Source organism: Syngnathus typhle, linkage group LG2 (assembly GCF_033458585.1).
Source record: "Syngnathus typhle isolate RoL2023-S1 ecotype Sweden linkage group LG2, RoL_Styp_1.0, whole genome shotgun sequence".
Classification (NCBI taxonomy): Eukaryota; Metazoa; Chordata; class Actinopteri; order Syngnathiformes; family Syngnathidae; genus Syngnathus; species Syngnathus typhle.
This window is the reverse complement of record NC_083739.1, coordinates 25,554,549-25,578,553: the sequence shown is the minus strand read 5'-3', so window position 1 is coordinate 25,578,553 and position 24,005 is coordinate 25,554,549. Positions and strand designations below refer to the sequence as shown.

The 24,005-nt window shown below is 43.0% G+C and overlaps 1 protein-coding gene across 4 annotated transcripts in view; it reads left to right on the top strand.

The window, feature by feature from the left end:
- Positions 1-24,005, top strand: part of LOC133170841 (interleukin-27 subunit beta-like) — a 131,157-nt gene that overhangs the window by 5,561 nt on the left and 101,591 nt on the right. For 3 of the 4 annotated variants that reach the window (XM_061304010.1, XM_061304036.1, XM_061304027.1), the window contains exons 2-3: positions 11,815-11,929; positions 22,413-22,509. In XM_061304010.1, the coding sequence (XP_061159994.1) occupies positions 11,815-11,929; positions 22,413-22,509 (212 nt within the window). The remainder of the gene's footprint in view (positions 1-11,814; positions 11,930-22,412; positions 22,510-24,005) is intronic. The other variant, XM_061304018.1, reaches the window with a different exon arrangement.

Here is a 24,005-nt window from a genome sequence, read left to right as displayed (position 1 = left end):
CGGACCGTTACAGAGTCCGCAATACAGCTCTCTCGGTCTCATGCTCCATCCTGCCCTCGCTCCTGAACAAGACCCCAAGACACTTCAACTCCTCCACTTGGGGCAGGATCTCATCCCCGATCCGGAGAAGGCATTCCACCCTTTTCCGACTGAAGACCATGGACTCAGATTTCTCGTTTGGTGCATAGACACAAACAACAGTCAGGACCCGTCCCCCCACCTGAAGGCGGAGGGAGGGTACCCTCTTCTTCCCAAACCCCAATGTGCAGGTGCCCAGCCGGGGGACAATAAGTGTGGCCCTACCAGGGGCATGAAGCCCCAGACAACATGACTCCTCGGATCATTGGGGCACACAAACCCATCCACCACGATAAGGTGATGACTCATGGAGGGGTGTGGTACCAAATATTTAACTTAACTTGCGAGCAGCTCGGAGCAGCAGTTAGTGGCACTGAAGAAAAAAAGAAACTTTCGGTCTTTCATAATAATGACTTGAGCAAGTGGGAGTCCAACACGCCAGGTTTTTGAGAAGCCAGGTCGCTCATGGAGTCATGTGAGGAAATGTTTTGCATTCGAGGCGGATACAACCGGAGCAATTATAGATTTGTCCATTAACTATCACTGTTGTGCCACGATAGGTTATAAATACATTAACCCGAATATGCCTACGTGCCGTCATTTTGGCATGTTGTTAAAATGCCAAAACTCTAAATTGTCTTTCCTTTTAATCAGGGCTGTGGACTCTGACTCGGGGACTCTGACTCGGTCGGACTCAGTCATTTTTGCCGGACTCGGACTCGGTGCTGATTTTGACCGAGTCCACCGAGTCCGACAATAAAAAAAATAAACATATGTGTTTATTTTTCGTGCGTATTTGCATCGCTTGAGTTCAATATGGTTTTTGGTCAAACGCGCATGCGCGTGAGGGGAAATCCCGCAAAGGAGGAGGGACAAACAGAGCGATTGGTTTTGCTGGCTTTTTAATGAATGGCGACTGTGACTACGGGGGCCCATTAGGTCCAGGAAAGCTGACTAGACGCTTGCCAAAATGGCAAGGAAAAATGCACAGCTAAACGAATATATGACGATGAACACAGGACGTTTTTAACAGAGTTAAAGTTGTTTTTTGTTGAAAAAATGGACAGCCGGACTCGGACTCGTGGTCAAGAGGCCGGACTCGGACTCGGAGCAAAAATCCGACCGAGTCCACAGCCCTGCTTTTAATAACAGTGAGATATTGGAACATTTTTTGTTATAGTCTTAATTTCAAAATAAATGAGAAAATTGTTGAACTTTTCTGTTGTGTGTATGGGATAATATCCACGCCCGGACTGACCATGGGGAGAACCGGGACTATTCCCGAAGCGCCGGCCTAGGATTTTATTTAATTTTTTATTATTATTATTATTATTCTAAGTCTGCTTGTGCGGCGGCGCGCCTATCATAGCGACAGGCCAGGCCACTTAGGCCACTCAGGCCAGGAGCATGTGAGGAGGGAAAAACGATTGGTTTATATCAATTAACACCTGCGCCCACAGTCCGTGTCAACCACACAGAACGCGTGTGGAGGAAGCGGTGTGTTACTTTTCAGGTGCCATCTGCTGTAGCTGGCGAGCAGTGCAAGTGAGGATAATGGACTTCAAACGTGGTAAAAAGAAGAAGATAGGCAGTGCAGAGAGGGAGAGGGACAAAGAAAGAAAGGCACTGGAGGAGGACGCGGCCAAATGCAGAAAAGTTACGGATTTATTCAGCCTTCCCCATGGTGCCATTAAAAACTGTGTGCGCCTGTGTATGCATGCCAGTTTGTATGTGTTGTGTGCATATGTGCCGCTGCCATGTAATAAGGCTGTCCTTCTGTTGATTTATTGTTAGATTTAGTTCTAGTTGGTATTGTAAGTTGAAGAGTAATTTGTTGTTATTTCTTAGATGCACATTCCTCTAAACTTTGTAACTGGCCCTGGCTAAATTAATATTAAAATATATGTCTATATTTCCTATGCAAAGGTGGAAATATTGCCAGATTTGGTGTTTCAGACCGTAGGCCCAGTACTAGCTCAGAGCAGCTGACAGGTAAAGAACAGACAGTCATCTATCACTGCATGGGATTGAATAGGCAATGACTATACATGAAACATTTGGAAAAAAAGCATATATTTGACCATATCATTCTTTTGATATTGATTAAATGTGTTATTGTCAATAATATAATTATTATGCTGGTTGTTCTGACACTCCCAGCAGATCCAGAGCATATTAGCAAAACAAGCCCAGGGAGCAGTGCAAGCGAAAGGCCAACTCAGGACACAGACAGACAGTCAGACACAGAGATACCTTTTGATTATTTTACTCGCCCTCATTCTAGACATTTTGATTTGTTTTTCCAGTACCACCCACAACAAAACCCAAAGAATGATTGTGTGCATGTGTGTGCGCACAAATGTGTTTTGCTTGTGCCCATGCGTTTAAGTGTGGGTGTAAACAGGCACGTGTGGGCAAGGCCAGGCTGGCCTGGTTACATAACTGACTCCTGGCCTGAAAGAATCTCCCAGTCCAGCCCTGTCCACACCCATTCATTTCTATTTAAATCATTAATGCCCCCACGAGGGAAACCATAACTCAAATGTGTCCTGCAACAAAAAATTAGTTTGACACCTTTGAGCGAACTGATAGTCCATGAGACAGTCTACCGTTTTTGCTTAGGGCTTGCATTTGGCACTATATGTATTCATGTTCGGTTCAGTGACTTTGATCGGCACCGATGTCCCTCCTCCAGGCTGGAGCGACAACTTCACAAATGACACATGTCGCATCAATGTTTTGCACTCTGTTTCCAAAATAACCAATTGTCCTTTCCTTTCAACCACAGTATAAGGTTCAGGCTCAAACTGTGTCGAATGTTTTGTTTGTTTCTGCTGGCAAAGCAGGACCTTATCTCCTTTCAGAATACTGAAAGTCTTTCACTCTCCTTCCTTTTGGTGTTCCTTATGTGGACTTTTGCATTTTCGAACAAATAGGTTTGGACTTTGGTAAGTATATGGTTTTGTGTGGCTTCTGGTCTGTGATCATGACAAAATCATTCCCATAGAGAAATCCATGAAATTTCTCACGATCCCACACAATGGCGAGAGCTTCTCTCTCCATCTGAGAGTATCGACGTTCCACATCAGACAAGGCTCTGCTGGCATAGTAGACTGGCCTGTGTGTGCCATCATTTTGTTTTAGGCGTAATGTGTCCCCCAGTCCAACGGGAGTAGCATCCACAATGACATGTGTTTCCGCATCTTGTTTGAAATATGCCACAACACGCGAACTTTCCGGCTGTCGATTTAGCTCTGCAAAAGCAGTTTCCTGGTCGGCCTGCCATGCCCATTTGCAGGATTATCTCATGAGCCTCCATAGTGGTTCAGACGTCGTCGCAAAATTGGGAATGAATCTGCCACAATAGTTGACAATCCCAAAGAAACATAACTTCTGTTATGTTTGTTGGGTGCTGCGTGTTTTCCACTTCTTCAATTTTGGACTGAGCTTCCCCATTGTCAATTTTGGACAGCACGGGACCCATGAACTCCAGCTCTGGCATCTTGAGTTGACACTTTTTCCTGGAGTCCCTGCATGACTCGGTATAGTGTCTCGTCGTGCTAATGGGGGGTTTCTAATCAAGTCAAGTCAAGTTTATTTGTATAGCCCTAAATCACAAGCAGTCTCAAAGGGCTTCACATAGACAAAAATTGACAATTATTCTCAAAGCATCCCCTGATCTTAAGCTCCCAAAAGGGCAAGGAAAAACTAAAAAAAAACCTGCCAGGGGAAAATGAGAAACCTTGAGAAGGGACCACAGATGGAAGGATCCTCCTTTCAGGATCACCAGGCTGCAATGGATGCAGAGAGGGCACAAATAATACATAATATGAAAATCGATGAAAAAGTGGATGTCCAACTCAAAGCGAAGAGCTGCCGGAAGAGCCCTCAATTGTCCTGGCAGTGTCTTCGAGGAGGTTGAGCTGCAGTTCCCCCATCCTGAAATGGTCCACGAGAATCCAGATAGCCGCTGTCAGCTTGGGTGCCACCAAACTCCAGCCGAATCGGCCACTACAGGTTAATTAAAGGCCATATCATAGAAATGTGTCTTTAAACGTGTCTTAAATGTTTCTACTGAGGTAGCAGTTCTAATATCCATTGGTAGGGCATACCAAAGCTCTGGAGCCCGAATAGAAAATGCTCTAGACCCTGCAGACATTTTCTTGGCCCTCGGTGTCGCTAAAAGACTAGCGTTTTGCGAACGAAGGTTACGAAACGGAACATAAGGAACAACTAGGTCAACGAGATATGAAGGCGCTAAGCCATGCAGTGATTTATAGGTTAATAGAAGAACCTTGAAGTCACATCTTAAATGGACTGGGAGCAAATGTAAGTTGGCTAATATTGGGGTAATGTGATAAAGTTTTCTTGTCCGTGAGAGCAGCCTTGCAGCAGCAATTTGTACTAACTGTAGACTTTTGATGCGGGACTTAGGAAGACCAGAAAATAATACATTTCAGTAGTCCAGGTGCAACGTGACGAACGCATGTATAATAGTTTCCGCATCACCGGTCGAGAGGATCGGACGAATCTTTGCAACATTACGAAGGTGAAAAAACACAATTCTGGTTATATTCTTAATGTGCTTTTAGAAGGAGAGCGTTTGGTCAAATATTACCCCGAGATTAGTTACAGCAGGGCTGTGGACTCTGTTCGGACTCGGGGACTCGGACTCTGTCATTTTTGCCGGACTCGGACTCAGTGCTGATTTTGACCGAGTCCACCGAGTCCGACAATAAAAAAAAAGAGGCAAGACGCAGCCAGAGAGTGTCAGGTTACAGTCAGCGCGGTAGGAGTTGGAAGAAGCAGTAAAAACTCCATCAAACTCGTCGTAATGACCCGTGATATATGTTATATCCTTACTATTTTCCAGGTTCTTAGATAGCAAGAATAGGTCGGACAACAACGTGAATGATAACTGCATTATTCCTTACTCACAGTGCGTTCACAGGGCGTACCACAACAACACAGAATGCGCCCATCCCACTTCCGGGGTTTTTCTACTACGGAATTTGAGTTAGCCCAAAATACACAACATCTCTTCCCCTCTTACAATGAACGTGCTATATGCACCTATAACTTGACATCTTCAAGATCTATCAATAACTACCATTAAACAATTATCATTTATGGTCCAGACATTTATGACAATAATGTTCCCATGAAACCTTAATTTTGGGTGAGTTTAGACTACGTCGAATTATACCGAATTATAGCGAAAAACCGATGTCGTACGGCGTCGTACGGCGTCAGCACTATGTTGTTTTCAATAAAAACATGAACTCACGTTTGCGTCAGTCAATTTTAATTTTTATAAAGGATTATTCTCATTTGATGTCTTTAAATTCATCCGCGTTCTGCCATTGAAGCGGGGTGCATTCAAAAACCAGTCGTACAGACGGAAACGTTTTGTGATCAAATCTTTCATAACGAGAATGATTTGAGTGAATTGATTTGAATGAATAATTGAGACGAAATTTCAGTTCTGAAGGCTCCTTTTGTCCCAAGCAAAGTGACAGATGGTGGGGAGGGGGGATAAAAATCAATTCACTCAAATCATTCTCGTTATGAAAGATTTGATCACAAAACATGTGTGGCTTTTTCTTAAATGAACACGTTTGACATTGCTATCATGTCAGCTTTTAATTATAATGCGCTGTCGTGTTAAAGCAAATTAATAAATGCAACAATATTAATTTGCTTTGAAAATACCTGAGTAATAAAATAAAATGGATGGATGGATGAATGATGATCACAATTAAGTATAAAGTCTCCTTTGTAATATATACTCCTTGTAGCCTGTACCCAAAAAGAGGAGTTTCTTTGCATCGAGGTTTATGCAAAGAGCTCGCGTAATTATATTGTTGCGTTTTGGTGAAGTGAATGAGTGTTCTGTCTGTACGACTGGTCTTTGAATGCACCCCGCTTCAATGGCAGAACGCGGATGGCATCAAATGAGAATAATTTTTTATAAAAATTACAATTGACTGACGCAAACGTGAGGCCTTCATGTTTTTATTGAAAACAACATAGTGCTGACGCCGTACGACATGGGTTTTTCGCTTTCCAAATAAGGGGTCGTCACTAATTATTTGTGTTTAGATAAATGTCTGAGCTATAATGGTGTAATTAAGGATTAAAACTTGAAAGTATCTGTTTATTGTATTCGTTTATATGTTTAATAAAGACAAAGCCATCACGAAACTGCTATAATTATTTAGATTTTGATCTAAATTAGCCTTGAATAAAGACTAAGCAGTCACATGAATTAACAGAAAAAATGGACAGCCGGACTCGGACTTGGACTCATGGCCAAGAGGCCGGACTCGGACTCGGTGCAAAAATCAGACCAAGTCCACAGCCCTGAGTTACAGTATCGCTCTGAGTACGGTTATCTAAAGTTATAGTGGTTTCCTTAAATAAGTGTTGATAACGAGTTGGACCAATTATCAACATCTCAATTCTCCCAAAACGATGATGTCATCCGTTATGTTGTGAACTCCATGAATGCCATATAGCACCTGTACAATGATGCGTGGTAGATCTCCGAAGCACAAGAAATTCCAAACATTAGTCTCTTATTGCGCCACAGCCCTGCGCGTGTGACAAATGTGGTGATGGCGCTTCATTCAGGCTCCAACTCAATTTGATGAAATCCCCGCCTCAGATCCTATTTAGAAAATACTGTGGCCCCATTCATGCCCTCCAGTATTTAATCGATTGTAGGAATAGGATTCCTTCCTCTTACTATGGCTTTATTGTGCGCTTGTCCACACAAAATCTTGGTTCCTTGCTGCCGCGATGCACCACGATCAGTTGTGAAACTGTCAGGTCTAAATACCATCAGACATTTAACCACGCGCTGGAAGGAAGAGGAGAAAAGAACCAGAACAGGTTTACTCGCGAGGAGAACGATAGAGAGAGGAAGCTCAGTTACAATCTCCATCAATTCTGAGTTCTCCCTCCACGTGCTCCTCTATTTTATGTTTTGGTTGCCCTGGTTACATAGGCGTTGCTACACTAAAGAGAGGGGAGATTGTGTCTGTAGCAACGCTGATTAGCAAAAGAATGTAGTGTGGTGTGAATTAGCACTTCATTGTCGGCCCATGACCCCCGCAGAGTTTGTCCAGCTGTTCTTCTCTAGTTGTTGGCCGAGTCGTCCGCGAGTGAGATCAGATAACTTAAATTGCCCCTTTCCTGTGGAACAATGCAACTAGACCTTTGATAGACTTTATCTACTTAGTAAATTAACACACAATAACAATGGGTAACTTGTCCTAAACACTTAAACAAACATTGAGTAAATATGGGATAACTTGTACGCAACTACTTCAAACCGTATATAACGCTTGACAACGAAAAACAGTTCTGACCAACAACATTCTATGAACCAAATCAGAACACTTCGTCTATGCAAATATGCTCTGCTCACTGTTGGTGAAGACCTCTTACAGGAACAAAAACAGTAACACATAACAAAAAGACAGTAAGGAGACATATGGCTAACAGGGAACAAAAGACATCTCTGTCACTAATGAGGAAGAATTTAAATACCAGGAAAGTCATAAACTTGTAAATGACAAGGCTTTACTTAAATTATTCCAACAGAAACCCATCGTGTTCGTCCACTCACTTTTTCAATGACGTCCAAATCTTCAAATTCCTTGAGTTTCTCCTCTACTTGTTTCCTCACACTGAAAGACAATCTGCGTACAGGCTGCACCACTGGGTTTACACTTCCACGTGTATCAGTTGTTGAAAGTCTTTCAGTTTTCCTAAGCCGTGAACGCAGTCCATATATTTTTCTTCAATATCTGTAGTGAATGCTGCTGTGTCTTTTGATTGGATGGCGTTCACATGTTCAATGGGACCAATGCGAAGAAGTCCCAACTTGACAGCAGTTTTTCTTCCAGCACAAATATGTGCCACTTTGACGACGTGAATTTGTGCGACGACAATTTGCCATCTTTCAGTTGTTTTCAAATTAGCTCTGAAAATTCCTTTTACATTGAGTGATGTTATTGAGCCAAAAGGAAATACCGTAATTTCCGGACTATAAGTCGCGATTTCTTTTCATAGTTTGGGTGGGGGGGCGACTTATACTCAGGCGCGACTTATATATGTTTTTTTTTCAAGTGAAACCGCGATAAATGAACCGCAATGTAGCAAGGGATTACTGTAATTTGACTTTCAAGTGACGTCAGCAGCGCGACGTCATGTTAGCAGCAGCTCTGTCGAGTCAATCCTTGTCCTTTATGTAAACAACCGTCGCGCTGCTGACGGGGCGTCGCGGTCGCGCTGCTGATGCGGCGCGGTCGCGCGTCAGCAGCGCGACGTCGCGTCAGCAGCGCGGCGGTTGTTTACATAAAGGACAAAGATTGACTCGACGGAGCTCTCTTTCACTTCCGTGGATTGAAGTCGGGGGCCGGCGCTCGGCCGGGTGGCTGTCCAGGGACGGTGGATGGGGCTCGGACAATGCTTTTACGCACGCCCGGTCCTACTCTACCGAGCTGTCTTTCACCTCCGTGGATGGAAGTCGAGGGCCGGCGCTCAGCCGGGTGGCTGTCCGGGGACGGTGGATGGGGCTCGGTCATGGCTTTTACGCACGCCCGGTCCTATTCTATGGAGCTCTCTTCCACTTCCGTGGCTGGAAGTCCACGCCGCCACACGCCTGTAAGTTTGTTTTGTTAAATAAAGAGCCGTTTACCAAACCCACGTCTTTCCTTGAACTTTGTTAACGCTACAATATAGTTATATAGTAGATCTGTGGAACAACGACGAGGCTGACGTCAGGGCGCACGTGCGGCGTTGTTGACAAAGGACGAGGAATTTGATCGATGGATTTAATGATTTAGAGTGCACAGATGGTTTGATAACATTATTGCTTATATAATAGTTATTTGATATATAATTTATATATCGTTATATGGGCCTGTGGAATATTTTGAAGTGCAAGAGCCGTCAGCGGCGCGCACGCATTGTTGACAAAGGACGATTGATGGATTTAATTAATTGGACTGACGCAGATGGTTTTATTAACGTGTTATTTATGTAATAGATTTTTTATTAACTTAGAATTTTACGTCAGGGCCGTTCTCAGCTCTTAGTTTGTGTTTATGTCACGTTAGCATACCTATCGTTTAGCCTGTTGTTGCTCGTTCATGACTGTTCTTGGTGTTCGATTTTGTCGAATAAATTGCCCCCCGACTTATACTCCGGAGTGACTTATATATGTTTTTTTTTCACTTTTTTGGGCATTTTATGGCTGATGCGACTTATACTCCGGAACGACTTATAGTCCGAAAATTACGGTACTTTCTTTTCTGGGTTCTTTAACTCGATGAAAATTTGATTTTAGTTGCTCAGACTTAGCCACAGTCACAATGTTGCACGCAGCTCCCGAGTCTATCAGCTTGTTCAGCTTGTCTAAACACGTGCCTTTCATAGGGAATATTTTTACGAGGCGTAAAGTATTCATTTGATTTGGTTACTGCACCGCTGTTAGCAGCCGGTGTTCTTGAATGTGAATAAAATGTCCTGCATTTCGGCTCCTGCAAAATGTTGCAGTAATGCTCTTTTCTGTGCAGCATCACAGATTCGTGACGCAGTTTAGTTGAGTTTAAAACTACTTAACCACCTTTGCCAGCGAACACCGACCATGGCACAGTACATCAATCGGAGCTACTGCCGGTAGACTGAGCGCTATTATCTATATCTATTTCGATGTCGCCTTTTTCCGTTGTCATCTGGTCCTCCCCTTTGTCAGATTTAACTCCTTAATACGGCGCGTATCAACTCCTCCACTTTAACGGGTCCCTTGTATAATTTTCTCGACAATGTATCCCATCCCATTACCATTTGTAGTGTTTCCTTATACCTCATTAACACCACTCAGCCGACCAGACGTTCCTTGTTCTCTTTGCTGCTTTATTTCGCACTCTTCCGAGTGCACGTCAGACTCAACCACATTATCAAATAATACAGCGCATACTCAGGAATGCCATACACTACACCCATCCTTGATGCTAAAAAGGTTGGGGAGCGCTGCCAGAGTGTGTATGGCTGCAGAGTTACCACACTCGCACAGCGGCAAGCAAGATGGCTGACTGGAAAGGGAACAAAGGAACGTGACTATGTTGTTGACACATGTAAACAAATGTACCGTTTTTTTCCGTGTATAAAGCGCAAAATTTAACTAATTTATTGTCCTAAAATCTGGGGTGCGCATTATACATGGGTACAATTTTTTTTAAATTACTTTTTAAAAAAAATGTTTTTTTTTTTTTTTTTTTAAGAAAATCATGGTACAACAAAACCAACAACAGGACTGACCGACAAAGACGTGGAACAAAACGTCAGGGTGACATTACCAAAAACAGGAACAGAAACCAAACAGACATCATGACAGTAACACATGCAATGATCCGAAGGTGAGCGAGGGGCAGACAGGACTTAAATACAAAACACGTTACATTGATTGAGGTGACACAGGAAGGGAGGGGCGACGCAAACAGAAACTATGGCAACCAGCAAAACTGGGGACGAGACATGACAAATCTCCCTCGAAATAAAACTTGAAATCACCTTTCTTCTTGTTTGTTGTCAATCGCGCATCGCATTCAGCCATCCTGCCCAACACACTTAGTCAGTAAAATTCATAATTGACGACACATCGTTTGATGCAATGGTGCAATCCTTGATGGTGTGTTATTGTCAAATATTGTTTGGTTTTTAATCTCCATCGCAAACCGGATATCATACGGAGGCCGCCATTACAGATGCGCAGAACGGATGCGCAAGACACGTCAGCTATATAAAGAGTGAGAAATCAGTTTTCTTCCCATTAGTTTCAATTCACAGTTTAATTAGCAGTTTCAATCAGCAAATAACAAAATGCGTATTACAGGTAATATTTTATTTCAAAACACTTTGCCTTGTTCCTTTCTTCTCTGCTGTTCACTTCAAACACGCTCCATACGAACGCAATGCTCTCGTATCAGACGCTTGCTCGATCACCTGCTCGTTTGCTGTCACAATGTACCCTACACAAATCCGAAACATTTGTTGCGGCTCCGAGTCACGACGAGGGGCAAGTTTTGGTTTCCAAGGGTGTTTTTATTCCTCTTCAACGTCTCTCCCATACAGAGCCGCCTTTTTCACATGTCCGCACGCCTTTTTCACATGTCCGCACTGATCGTGGTGGTGCCTTTACGGGCAGTCGGAGAAATCAACGCCAACAAAAAAAACACATCCAGCCTAGTTAAGACCATACCAAAGACTATAAAAATGGGACCCATTGCCTCCCTGCGTGTGTGACGATCATTGGGACTTTAAAAAAATAAAAATAAAAAATGGGTGCGTATTATACATGGGTACAGGCTTTTTTCCAGCATCAACATGCCATTTTTAGGGTGCGTATTATACATGGGGGCGCATTATACACGGAAAAAAACGGTACATGAAAAATACCTTTTATCGAAAACTATCATATCCAATTTTTGCTCATCAAGCGATATTGTGACAGGCCTAAGCAAAAACAATGTTTATGCAGTTGTACGCAATAAATAACTTTCCAACTTGAAAAGTAGCTCTAGACTCGACTAAGATGCTAACATTGAAGCTCAGCGCTGTGATGTGCAGTAGGGTCAAACAGGCGCCCACTGCATTCCTCTAAAAATATTTTTAATGTAAAAGATAATTGGCTCCAAATTTATTGCTGTGAATTTATTTTTGCAGATCCTCCAGTCAAACTCAGTGTGCATTGCTGGTGTGCGAGCTATCCCAACGTCACCTTCTGCTCCTGGGCTGAACCCCCACACTCCCAGCCTCTGCGCTACATCGCCTCTTACAGGTACAATTGTGTCATTACCGCAGCAGCAACAACAACTACCGTTTTTTTCCATGTATAATGCGCCCCCATGTATAATACGCACCCTAAAAATGGCATGTCGATGCTGGAAAAAAGCCTGTACCCATCCATAATACGCTCACTCTAACTTATTTTGCAAGAACCACTCAGAGACAAGTTAGTCGTTTTAGACACCTGCAGGCGAAGAGTTCACTCGTCGCTGTGCTTACAGCGATGCTCGAATGAAGTCTGACTCTCGCTTCCCACAAGAGCATCTTTATTACGAGAAAAAGGGTGGGGGTGACAGTGGACTGAATAGACAAGTTAAAGCCCTTGACCTCTAGATTAGCAGAGCAGGGGATGTTTTACGACATTGTGTAGGATGGGACAAGCTAGGTTATTTATTACTGGTTACACACCAACATAAGCATAAAACTAATCTACCTAGGTTATTTATTACCGGTTACATACATTCCAACATAATCATATGATCAAGATAGTTTTGGAAAACCCTGACATATCCGTCCTGTTTTATTATATGATTATGTCAACCCAATCCACAAACACAAGCAAGAAAATATAAAGAAGAATAGTAAAAAAAAAAAAAACACTAACAAAAAAGATCAATAAAAAACAGAGATGACAGCGGACGGGTCGGGGAACGTGTAGGGTGAAACACGACAAAAACAACAACCAATGATAGCAACAACTTCCAGTGAAGATGAGGTTTTCCCTCAATACTCCAGTTCAAACTTATTGTGTGATCTAAAAACCTGCTGGCCGATGTTAATATGCAGGAAAAGTCTCACACGGTCCCTCTGCCTTAGGCGACCAGAATGCTATCAATAAAAAATATAAATAAAGCCACGATCCGTTCCGAACGAAGTAGGTCCCGTCCAATGGTACAGCCATGTTGGCAGGAGAGCCCGTACGCCTTGAAATGGCTCTCCCATCCTGGCACACAGCGGTGATGTCCTAAGCTCCCATCCAGTTCCCTCCTGGAGAGCAGTTGTCGTGAATGCATTCGTGGGTCTTGTTTTCTTGGATGAAACACGTTTAGTCCATTCCAGGTAGCGTCCTGGTTTAGGCCACTTGTGGCATCTGTCGTCCTCCAACAGTCACATTGGGATTAATCCAAAAGAGTTTGATCACAGATTCATTCCTGCAAGTCCAGGGCGGTAGGGGTAGCGTCACTGACTGTGACAGCACAGTGTTGATATCCAACTCCTCCCATGGATGCCATACATTTTGCTTCAGTGACATTCATTGCTCTGGCCTCCAAGTGAATTTGTGTGGAGCAAGGGGAGTTTTTGGAAACACAGATAACATCCCTCCTGTGTGTGCGCTCTCACAGCGACCTTCACATACCGGTACCAAGTGTTGGTTTCGTATGGGTTTCTGGGGTCTCATGACCAGTCCTCAAAGTTCTCACCGTGTGACCATCGTTTTCCACGGTCAATATTGACACTTGGTCCGTTCAGATGTGTCCATAGACTATAGCATGCTCCAACCACAACGCAGCAGAGGATCCACCTGGCATGTGGAGCCCCGTTGCTACTAAGATGACAGGAACACCGAGACATACCCCCGCCTAGCGGAGTTGGGATCGTTGTTCGTAGACTTCGCCACCACCCCGAAATGAGGGGTCCAGCACTCCCTGTAGCTTGCAGTGGCTGAGGTGAATCCAGCTGGGTCGTACAGCGATCTTCACTGCAGTGGGGGAAGTCAGCAAGACTTGGAATGGTCCCTCCCACCATGGCTGGCCCAGTTCTTTCTTTTGATGACCTTGATGTAGACCCAGTCTCCTGGATTGATGGGGTTGTCGACCTGTGAGGAGGAAAGATCAGGCGGCAGTAAATTTGCATTTGACACATCCTTCAGTCTGAGTGCCCTGATCATGCTACCTATGTTCTTCGTCTGCTTTTTGCAACTCTTGTAGTCAATTGTAATGCCCTTTTGAACAAGGCAGATAGGAATGTTTGAAAGAAGAGTTTGAGCACTTCCTAATGATTCCTCCTAACCAAAGACCGTTCATGACAGGGGCTTTCCCATTCATTGCCTCTTGTCTTAAAGGAGATTCTCTTATCCATGCCGTCTTTTTCCTAACACGTTCGCACCCACACGAGTTGTGCACATAAACGCACACACACCGAGCGCGCACCCAAGGCTCAGATGAACGACAACACCCTGACACAACTTTACAGAGATTACGCACGAATACAGAACACACAAAGGTATTCCATACATCTCTCATGTAGCTTCTTTTGATAGAACCTCCTATTGGTAACTGTATAGCGGACCGTTTAGCATATAATCCCTTACTCAACTCCCTTGCTTCTACTTTTACATGTCGGTGCAGTCGTAAGTGATCCCTATTGCAGTCATTGTCTTGTTAACTGTCGCCTTGTGCGACTCCTATGCATGATTGTGTGAAAGTCAAAAATTGAACGTATCCAACTTTCTGACCACCCAAACTCCACTGTGGTGCAACGAACTTACTATTTTATTGAGTAGGTACATTGAGCAACCTAGCTTCCTCTTGACTGAATTCACTTTAGTCCAAATGTCCTATTCTAAAATTTATCTAACTCAATTTCTACTTCTTATGCCTGATGAGCCAAAACATCAGATCTCGCTCTTGTTTCTCACCGTTTTAGCCTATTTGTTTTGTCCAATCTGTTCAATCTCTGACCATGATGCTTCTCTCTGTAGCTCTACGCATTATTATTTTTTTATCAAATCTCCTCAGTTCTGTCAAACTCAGCGCACAATGAAGCTCCTGTCCACTTTGACCCAAGCCCCATCAAGTCTAGCCACGCCACAGCAAGGAGTGCGATTTGGCCGTCGGCCACTTCATGTCCATGTGTCTTCTGCTGCAAGTTGGTGTTCTTTTGTTGTTGCTTCAGAGCCAACCCATCCATCACTCTCGAATGAGCCCATTGTTCAAATGAGTCCATTTTCAACATTGTGAGTTCCTCCGCTTCTCACTGTCTTTTCTCGTCCCCGAGGATGTCGTCTTTCCTCCGGAGTGTACTTGCCCCCCTCCAAGCACAACAACAGTCTTTCTCTGTCCTTGCCAAAGGTCAAAGATGCCTCAAAGCCAGGCACCGTTTTGTAGACGTCCACGGCTGCAGGCAGTCTCGGGATCGAGTTTCAGGGATCCTGGCACTGAGAGTGACAGACTGGGACATCAAACTTGTAACCAAATGTAGCTGCTGCTAGTAACGTTTGTTTACCAAACTTCAAATTCTCCTAGTAACAGCAATCTCGTCTTTATATTGTAAGTCCTGCAACTCATCCTATTTTCGAGCAACGTTCTGTCTATAGTTCCAATTTAATGAGACAGTACATTGTCTTCAGTATCATTATTCAAAATTAACTCAACGAGGTCTGCGTTCCACATCTAGCCCTGATCTATGTCTTCACCTCTCAAACGTTATTACCTGTGTCATGCTTGCTCAAAAATGTGACTTAGAATATGGTGCTGTGAATTTCCAATCTCCCTGATCAAATTGGATCCCGCTTCTTAGTTCTTCTTTCTCATGCTCCTGTTAGCCTGCAATTGTCCAAATCAATAATGTTGTTGGCTTTCTTTTGAACCTCTAAATCTCTCGTGTTGCTAACCTATCTACACCAGGAAGGGTCTTGAAGAAAGGACCAACAGATTACTCCCAATATCTCCTCATTATTTATGAGTTAGCCTCCCTTTCCTCACTCGGGTGCATATGTTGTCAGTTGTTAATAAAAACCAGATGTCTCGTGCCAATGAGATCATGGACTAAGGCCCAAACAATCGCGCACGAACCTGACCCGAAACATGACCCGGTCACACTTAGGCTTACAAGTGAGATATACATTGCATGATACCAGAATAGAAATTTACCACAGTATGACACCAAATGTATTAGAAAATCCATATGTCGTAAAGCCGGGGTCCCCAAACATTTTCCTGTAAGGGCCACATAACTCTTCCATTCTCTGATGGGGGGCCGGTGTCAGTTTGTAACAGAAAAAGTGTGACGATCGTAGGGGAGCTTAAAAAAATTATTGTTTCCCAGAAAGCCACACATAACCAAATAACGGTTATTTAATAACCCTTTCCAGGTTCTTTACAGAAAAAAAGTCAGGAAACAAATAATAACACTATTAATGAAATAAATAACAACTAAATAACCCTCTCTGAGTTCTTCACAGAAAAAACAGGAAATAAATAACTAAATAACTCTCTCTGGGTTCTTCATAGAAAAAAAAAGCCATGGAACATTAACTTTCTGTTGTGCCATGCACAATCTTAACAGATAAAAGTTCAGCTCAGTTGTCAGAGCAGAATCTGTCTGACACATATGAGCAGTCTCTTAAAGTTCTTGTGTTCCTGCCTTATAATCCTTCTGTAGGTTCCAATCGGCTTGTAGACACCGCTGTCTTTTTTGTTAAAGTTTGCTAGTGCGTCATAGTCTGGAGTAAAATTTGTTGTGGCAATTCTTAGGCGAGATCCGAGGTGTTGGTCCGTTTACCTCGATCTGTGACGGGTTGATGTTGACGTTCATGTGGCTGAACGTCATATCGCGTACGTCGAGCCAAATTGGCCACTCTCTTTTAAACGCTCGGCACTGTGTCCACCTTGCTTTTCCTTGGGCGACTCATTTTAATGGAAGGATTCCAGGGGAAGGTTTGTGGGTGGCTTTAGCGCAAAACTGGATCTGAAAGCTCAGCGCGCGAATTACAAGAATGCTGTCACAGCCCACGCTCTAAATTCGGGACTGATACAAATAGAGCGCGAGTGCGCCATGTCCGTACTACTGAGTATGTACACGCACTTGTGAGTGTGTACCGAGCTTTCTGACACGGCTTCCGGTAGTAAATGTGCAGGCGAGCGCTTGCCCATCTACTGGGGAAACGCAGTCATTGCAGGCAAAATTACCCAAAAAAAAAGTTTAACAATACAATTTGTTCAGGGTTGGCGGGCCGGATTAAACGGTCCCGTGGGCCGTATCCGGCCCGCGGGCCGTAGTTTGGTGACCACTGTCGTAAAGTGTTGTATTATTACTATCTTCCACTATCTGTCCTATTCACTCCTTCCTTCTGAGGCTTGGCAACGCCCATGCCTCACACCTTGACAAACGTTTTGGGAGAATGTGTTCTTTACTACATATGATTCCATCATTTAATTTGACTTTCTTTCCAAAACGCTTCTCAATTTCCCAGTTCACACATCTTCTGCATGTGTTACTGGTTCTCCAGTTTTTTCTCTAGTTAATTATTAATCCAAACGCTATGTTTTTCATTTTAGCATTCAATTTACTCAAAACCACTCTTCCAGCAAAGTCGCTCTACTAATTTTCCATAGTAGTCGCCAACAGCTTCAACCATTCAACCTGTATTTTCCTATCATTCAAGGCAATCATTCATCAATGCGCATTTGCATCTCACACACCGTCTCCAAAAAGGAGTCTTTCCATCACATTGGTCTCAATTCATCCAAGCTCACCACACAACATTCATATACCATATTCAACTCAAGGTTCCTGATAGAACAATCCACCAATCCAAAAAAACCCTCAACTCATAAAAACTACTGGCAAATTAATCTGAATTTTTCTTTGTTTTTATATTTAACGAACTCAATTTCTCAGATTTAGCTCACATATAGCAGTTTGTATAATTTTATAACACCATCAATCAATTGTTCCTATTAAATGTAGCATTGCAATGTCTTAAATTCACAATTTTGCTTCTTCCAATTCCTGAAAGCATGTTCTGTCATTTTTTTTTCAAATTTCTCATGAGGGCTCGACACTTAACATGTCGTGGATCAATTTCTGCTTGCAAACACATTTTTCTCTTTTCCTCTCATTTTTATCTTTCCAAATCGTTTCTGTTCTGCGGTGCAAATTGGATAGACCACAGTCTAGCAAATTTCTTTACACTAAAAGTTTAGCCAATCTTCATCATTTTAACACACATGCACAGCTCTCGCGCGCGTAGGGCAGGTCCCAGCACCAATGATTCGTCACAGGCTGGCCATTTCCTGTGGTCGATCATGAGCTAGTCCCTCCCACGCACACAAGGACAGTACATTCTAATTTTTTATTTATCTTCAAGTTGCATTCATTTACCACTTGATTTGCAAATTCTAACTTTAGTGTACACACACAATTTGATCTCTGGTCATTTGTCATTGGGCGTACAAACAGCATTGTCATACTTCTTGTATGGACAGGAGCTCTAATAATCCAAAATGAATGTTCCAATAATCTAACAATGACATGTTTTGCTGTCATAATTGCATCTATTCTTCTCCGTATTAGCATGAGGGGTCAAAGTGGAGGAAGCTTGTCATGCTGTAAATGTGACTTTTCCTCTGCCACTTCCTCCGCCCTTTGATTGGTACAGTTTTACACGACGACACACTCTTGCCAAGTGTCCCCGTTCCCCATAATTTCAACAGTCCAAATTTGATGTCGAGTTTGAATTGAATGGCGGGCTGCGGCCTTGTTGGTCTCTAACTCTTCCTCTGCCCCTTTGGGAACTTTGGAAGATGACCGTTGTATCTTCATCTAGATCACTACCATCATCATCTAGATGAAATACATCAGAACTTTTGCCTTTTTGGATCACTTTTTTAGCATGTCTGGCCCACTGCATAGTCGTTGTATACAAGTTTTGCACACAAGCGGAATGCCTCTCTTGCTCTTCTGCTTGAGCTGCGGCTGGAGCCGTGGCCGGGACAGTGCGCCTGCGCACAGTGGCCTCATTGTCTTCCGGCCTGACAAACAAAAAAAACATCTTTTGTCTTTTGGATTTATTCTCTTCTCTCTTGTGAAGCTTTCAACCACAGTCTAGCACAATTCAACTTTCAACTTCCCTTCTACTCCATACTTTTTCTTCCACATTGGCATGTATTGCATACAACTAAGAAATCTACTCACCATGAACTTCTCATCTCCTTCAAGAGTTAGAGATTTATCGTTCCTTTTTCCCATCTTAATTTTAGTAGTTCTAGTTTATCCAAAAAATTTTTTTTCTTCTTTGAGGATCCTCAATGCAGGTTTAAATTGATCTTTCAACAGATTACTAGCCTGTGTTATTGCCGTGGATCAATGCTAGAACTGCTTTTTAGTCAATTTATCCTACCAGTCACACTCAACCACACAACTTTCATGCAAACAGCTTGGAGAAACGGACAAAAAAAAGTCTACGCCCTTCTTCAATTAAGAAAAAGAAGCCCGTTTCTTAGCCCGTTCCTTCCACCGGGACAAGAATCCCAGCTGTTTGTTAGCTTGGAAAAACCAAAGCCGTATCTCTCATAGCTAGGACAAACCAAAGCCGTATATCTCGTGCACCTTTAATTTTTTACGCGTTTCATAGCTCGAACAAATCAAAGCCGTATCTCATAGCTTGGACAAACCAAAGCCGTACCTCATAGCTCAAACAAACCAAAGCCGTATATCATAGCTCGGACAAACCAAAGCCGTATCTCATAGCTCGGACAAACCAAAGCCGTATCAGCGCCTTTTTTTCTTTAACTTACGTGTCTCCTGGTTCTTTGCACTGCCGGGTCCCGTCAATCCACCTCTGTCAGATGAAGGCAGACTTAAGATGCTGACCCAGCGAAGAAGTTCTCTTCCCAGGACTTTCTTTTCCAGGTCCTCCTAATGGACGCTGGCTTGTCGATAATGCAGCACGTCTTCCTCCGTCAGCCAGATGGCGGGTATGAGGGTCCCGGGTTTCGGCACCAAAATGTTAGAGAGGTGGTCACTCTAACTTATTTTGCAAGAACCACTCGGAGACAAGTTAGTCGTTTTAGACACCTGCAGGCGGAGAGTTCACTCGTCGCTGTGCTTACAGCGATGGTCGAATGAAGTCTGACTCTCGCTTCCCACAACAGCATCTTTATTACAAGAAAAAGGGTGGGGGTGACAGTGGACTGAATAGACAAGTTAAAGCCCTTGACCTCTAGATTAGCAGAGCAGGGGATGTTTTACGACATTGTGTAGGATGGGACAAGCTAGGTTATTTATTACTGGTTACACACCAACATAAGCATAAAACTAATCTACCTAGGTTATTTATTACCGGTTACATACATTCCAACATAATCATATGATCAAGATAGTTTTGGAAAACTCTGACAAAATTTCTTTTTTTTTTTTTTTTTTAAGTCCCAATGATTGTCACACACGCATCTTGAGTATTTTATCCCTTGTTTTTATCTTTGTGCATGAAAACATAAAAATCAGACATTTGGTTAACCGCTTCTCATGGCTATATGTACAATGGGGCAAAAAAAGTACAGTCAAACCTCAGTTTTCGACCACAATCCGTTCCAGAAGGCGGTTCGATGAGTGAATCGGTCGAATTCCGAATCTATTTTTCCCCTTACAAATAATGGAAAAAAATGTAATCCGTTCCAAGACAAAAAAAATCTACGCCTTTTTTAAGAACTTGCGCATTTTTGTTCGATCGCGCAACTGCAGCGCACCGCCGAACGAGCAACCGTAGCGCGCCGCCCACCGCATAACTGCACCACGCTGGCCGCATTATTGTTACTACTTGTTCTTGTTACTGAAAGTTAGAACTACTTCCTGGGTACTGATTAAGGCAAAGGGCTACCAGTTTGACACAGACTTCTGAAATAGCCAATTTGCTCAATTTGGCTTTCACTATGTGTTATTATTATTTCCAGTTCACATGTAAGTGTGATTTTGACAAGAATAGCAAAAATACAGTCAAACCTTTGTTTTTGACCACAATCCGTTCCAGAAGGCGGTTCAAGAAGCGAATCGGTCGAATTCCGATTCTATTTTCCCATTACAAACAATGGAAAAAAATGTAATCTGTTTCAAGACAAAATAAAATCCCGCCTTTTTTAAGCATTTTTTCATTTTTTTCAAACACGCAACCGTAGCGTGTCACCCACCGCGCAACTGCACTGCGCTGGTCGCATTTTTGTGACAGAGCCGTTGCTGAAATTTAGAAAATATTTAAATATTTATATTTAAAGTCCTGATATACTTTCCAAAATTTAAGTGGACCTAAGTGTACAGGGATCTTAATTTTGTCCGATCGCGCAATTGCAGCGCACCGCCGAACGCGCAACAGTAGCGCGTCGCCCACCGCGCAACTGTTGCGGGCTGGTCGCATTATTGTGACAGAGCCATCGCTAAAATTTGGAAAATATTTTTAAAGTCCTGATGTACCGTTTTTTTCCATGTATAATGCGCCCCCATGTATAATACGCACCCTAAAAATGGCATTTCGATGCTGGAAAAAAGCCTGTACCCATGTATAATACGCACCCAAATTTTTTTTTTTTTTTTTAAGTCCTAATGATCGTCACACACGCATCTGGGTGTGGTGAAATTTGTCCTCTGCATTTGGCCCATCCCCGTGTGATTTTGATCCATCCCCTGGGGGAGAGGGGAGCAGTGAGCAGCAGCGGCGCCACGCTCGGGAATCATTTGGTGATCTAACCCCCCAATTCCAACCCTTAATGCTGAGTGCCAAGCAGGGAGGCAATGGGTCCCATTTTTATAGTCTTTGGTATGGTCTTAACTAGGCTGGATGTATTTTTTTTGTTGGCGTTGATTTCTCCGACTGCCCGTAAAGGGACCACCGCGATCAGTTCGTTTAAAATGAAAAGAGGAAAGTGACGTGCGGACATGTGAAAAAGGCGGCTCTGTATGGGAGAGAAGTTGAAGAGGAATAGAAACACCCTTGGAAACCAAAACTTGCCCCCCGTCGTGACTCTGAGATGCAACAAATGTTTCAGATTTGTGTAGGGTACATTGTGACAGCAAACGAGCAGGTGATCGCGCAAGCGTCTGAAACGAGAGCATTGCGTTCGTATGGAGCGTGTTTGAAGTGAACAGCAGAGACAAAAGGAACAAGGCAAAGTGTTGTGAAATAAAATATTACCTGTAATACGCATTTTGTTATTTGCTGATTGTATTAAACTATCACATTCATTGTCAGTCAAGAAGAGGACTATTCACATCGGAACTATAGTGCGCATGCGCAGTGATACTGCCTCCGTATGACGTCCAGTCCGCGATGGAGATTAAAAAACAAACGATATTTGACAATAACACAGGTTTCTGTTCCTGTCTTTGGTAATGTCACCCTGTCTTTTTGTTCCACGTCTTTGTCGGTCAGTCCTGTTGTTGGTTTTGTTAGAGAGTTATGTTAGTTTACCAAGTCTGTGTTTTGAGTTCCTCCAATGAACCCTGGTCCAAGCTGCACTTGCTCCTTTCCACACTCCATCCGTGACAAGATTTTCTTCAAAAATTGTTTCTTTTTTTTTTTTTTTTTTTTTTTTAAATTGTACCCATGTATAATGCGCACCCCAGATTTTAGGACAATAAATTAGTTAAATTTTGCGCATTATACATGGAAAAAAACGGTAGTTCATTTTTATGAGTTTGCAGAACTGAAAAGACTGTCCAGTGAGTGAATCTTCATTTGTTCTTTTGTATGTGCATTTCAGTGAGAGACGCCAACCATCAATCAGCAAGCACTGTCATCTCACTCCTCCTGCCTCTTCCTTTTCATCATCATCGTCATCATCATCTTCTTTCGAGCGGGTACCAACTTCAATTCACTTTCATCAATCACTCAATTAATCTATCACACAATTTGCCCCAAACCCAAAATAACAAAATAATAAAGCAAAATAACACATTTAACTGTTACGTGCCGTGCCAGAGACGCTTGGCCGGCAACTTCCCTCAGCCACGCCCCTTTGTTGCCATAAAGTCTGTCACCTGTTTCTTCTTGTTACCTTGTGTATTAAAGCCCTGCCCTTGTGTTTCTCCCTGTCGGTGTCTACTGTTGTGTCCCGTCTGTGTCCACGCCTAGTGTTCCTGTCCTGCTCGTCCAGTTTCCCCCCCGGTCAATTTTATCCGTGTCCGAGTGGACTTCTGTCTGTCTGTTTGCTGGCCGTGAGTCTCAATCCCGTCTGTGTCTTCGTTGCCCACCTACCTCCCTTCCAACTCCCTTTTCCCTTCAATAAACCGCCGGTTGCATTTGGTCGCCCTGCCTCCAATCATTCCAGACAATAACAGTCGTGGAATACAATTAATACTTTAACTCAAAAACTTGTCCCTCATTGAGCAATGCCTTTGTAGTGTGATAACTTTGTGATTTCTGGATATCTTTTTACTTTCAACCACTCAAAATGTTCAGTGGTATCAGACCTATCCATACATAGTTTTTCAATTATTTAATTATTTGTGATGACATCTGTGAACAATATTAGCATTTTTTGCTACCATAAAAGATAAGTATGCATTTATTAAAACAAAATATAATTTGAATATTTCATGACATAATTAGAGCATTGGATAAGTCAACATGTCATAGCAACATGATTTGTTTTGAATGCCTGTGTTTGAGACAATGGAGGTTTTTGAGGAAAAAACAAAACCTTAATGCCAAGTTGGGCAATGCTTTTGAGGTGTAATAACTGAGTCATCTGAATATTTTGTACTTTCAATCACTTCAAATGATCAGTGGCATCAGAGCTATCAATGTATACTTTTTCAATTATTTAATATTTTTATATGCAATCTGTGGACAATATTACAGTTTATATGCTAATATAAGATAACTATGCTGTAAATTAAAACAAAAATATAATTTGAATGCACGGTGATGCACTGGTTAGCATGCCTCACTCACAGTTCAGAGGTTTCGGGTTCGATTTTACCTCCGGCCCTCCCCGTGAGCAGTTTGCGTGGGTTTTCTCTAGATACTCTGGTCGATGAAGTACTCCAAATTGCCCTTAGGTGTGACTGTGAATGGTTGTCTGCCCTGTGATTGGCTGGCAACCAGCTCAGGGTGTCCCCCGCCTACTGCTTGATGACCACCGGGATAGGCTCCAGCACAGCTGCGACCCCCGTGGGGACAAGCGATACGGAAGATTATTAGAGCATTTGGAGGCTTTCATGTATAAGCATCCACCTTGAGTGCATAAGAAGTAGCAGCATTGCAAATTGCCCAGATCTTCAGTCCATATTTTGCCAGTTTGGTATTGTTTGAACGAGCAGCGGCCTCTGAAAGAGATGAGCTTCTCATCCAC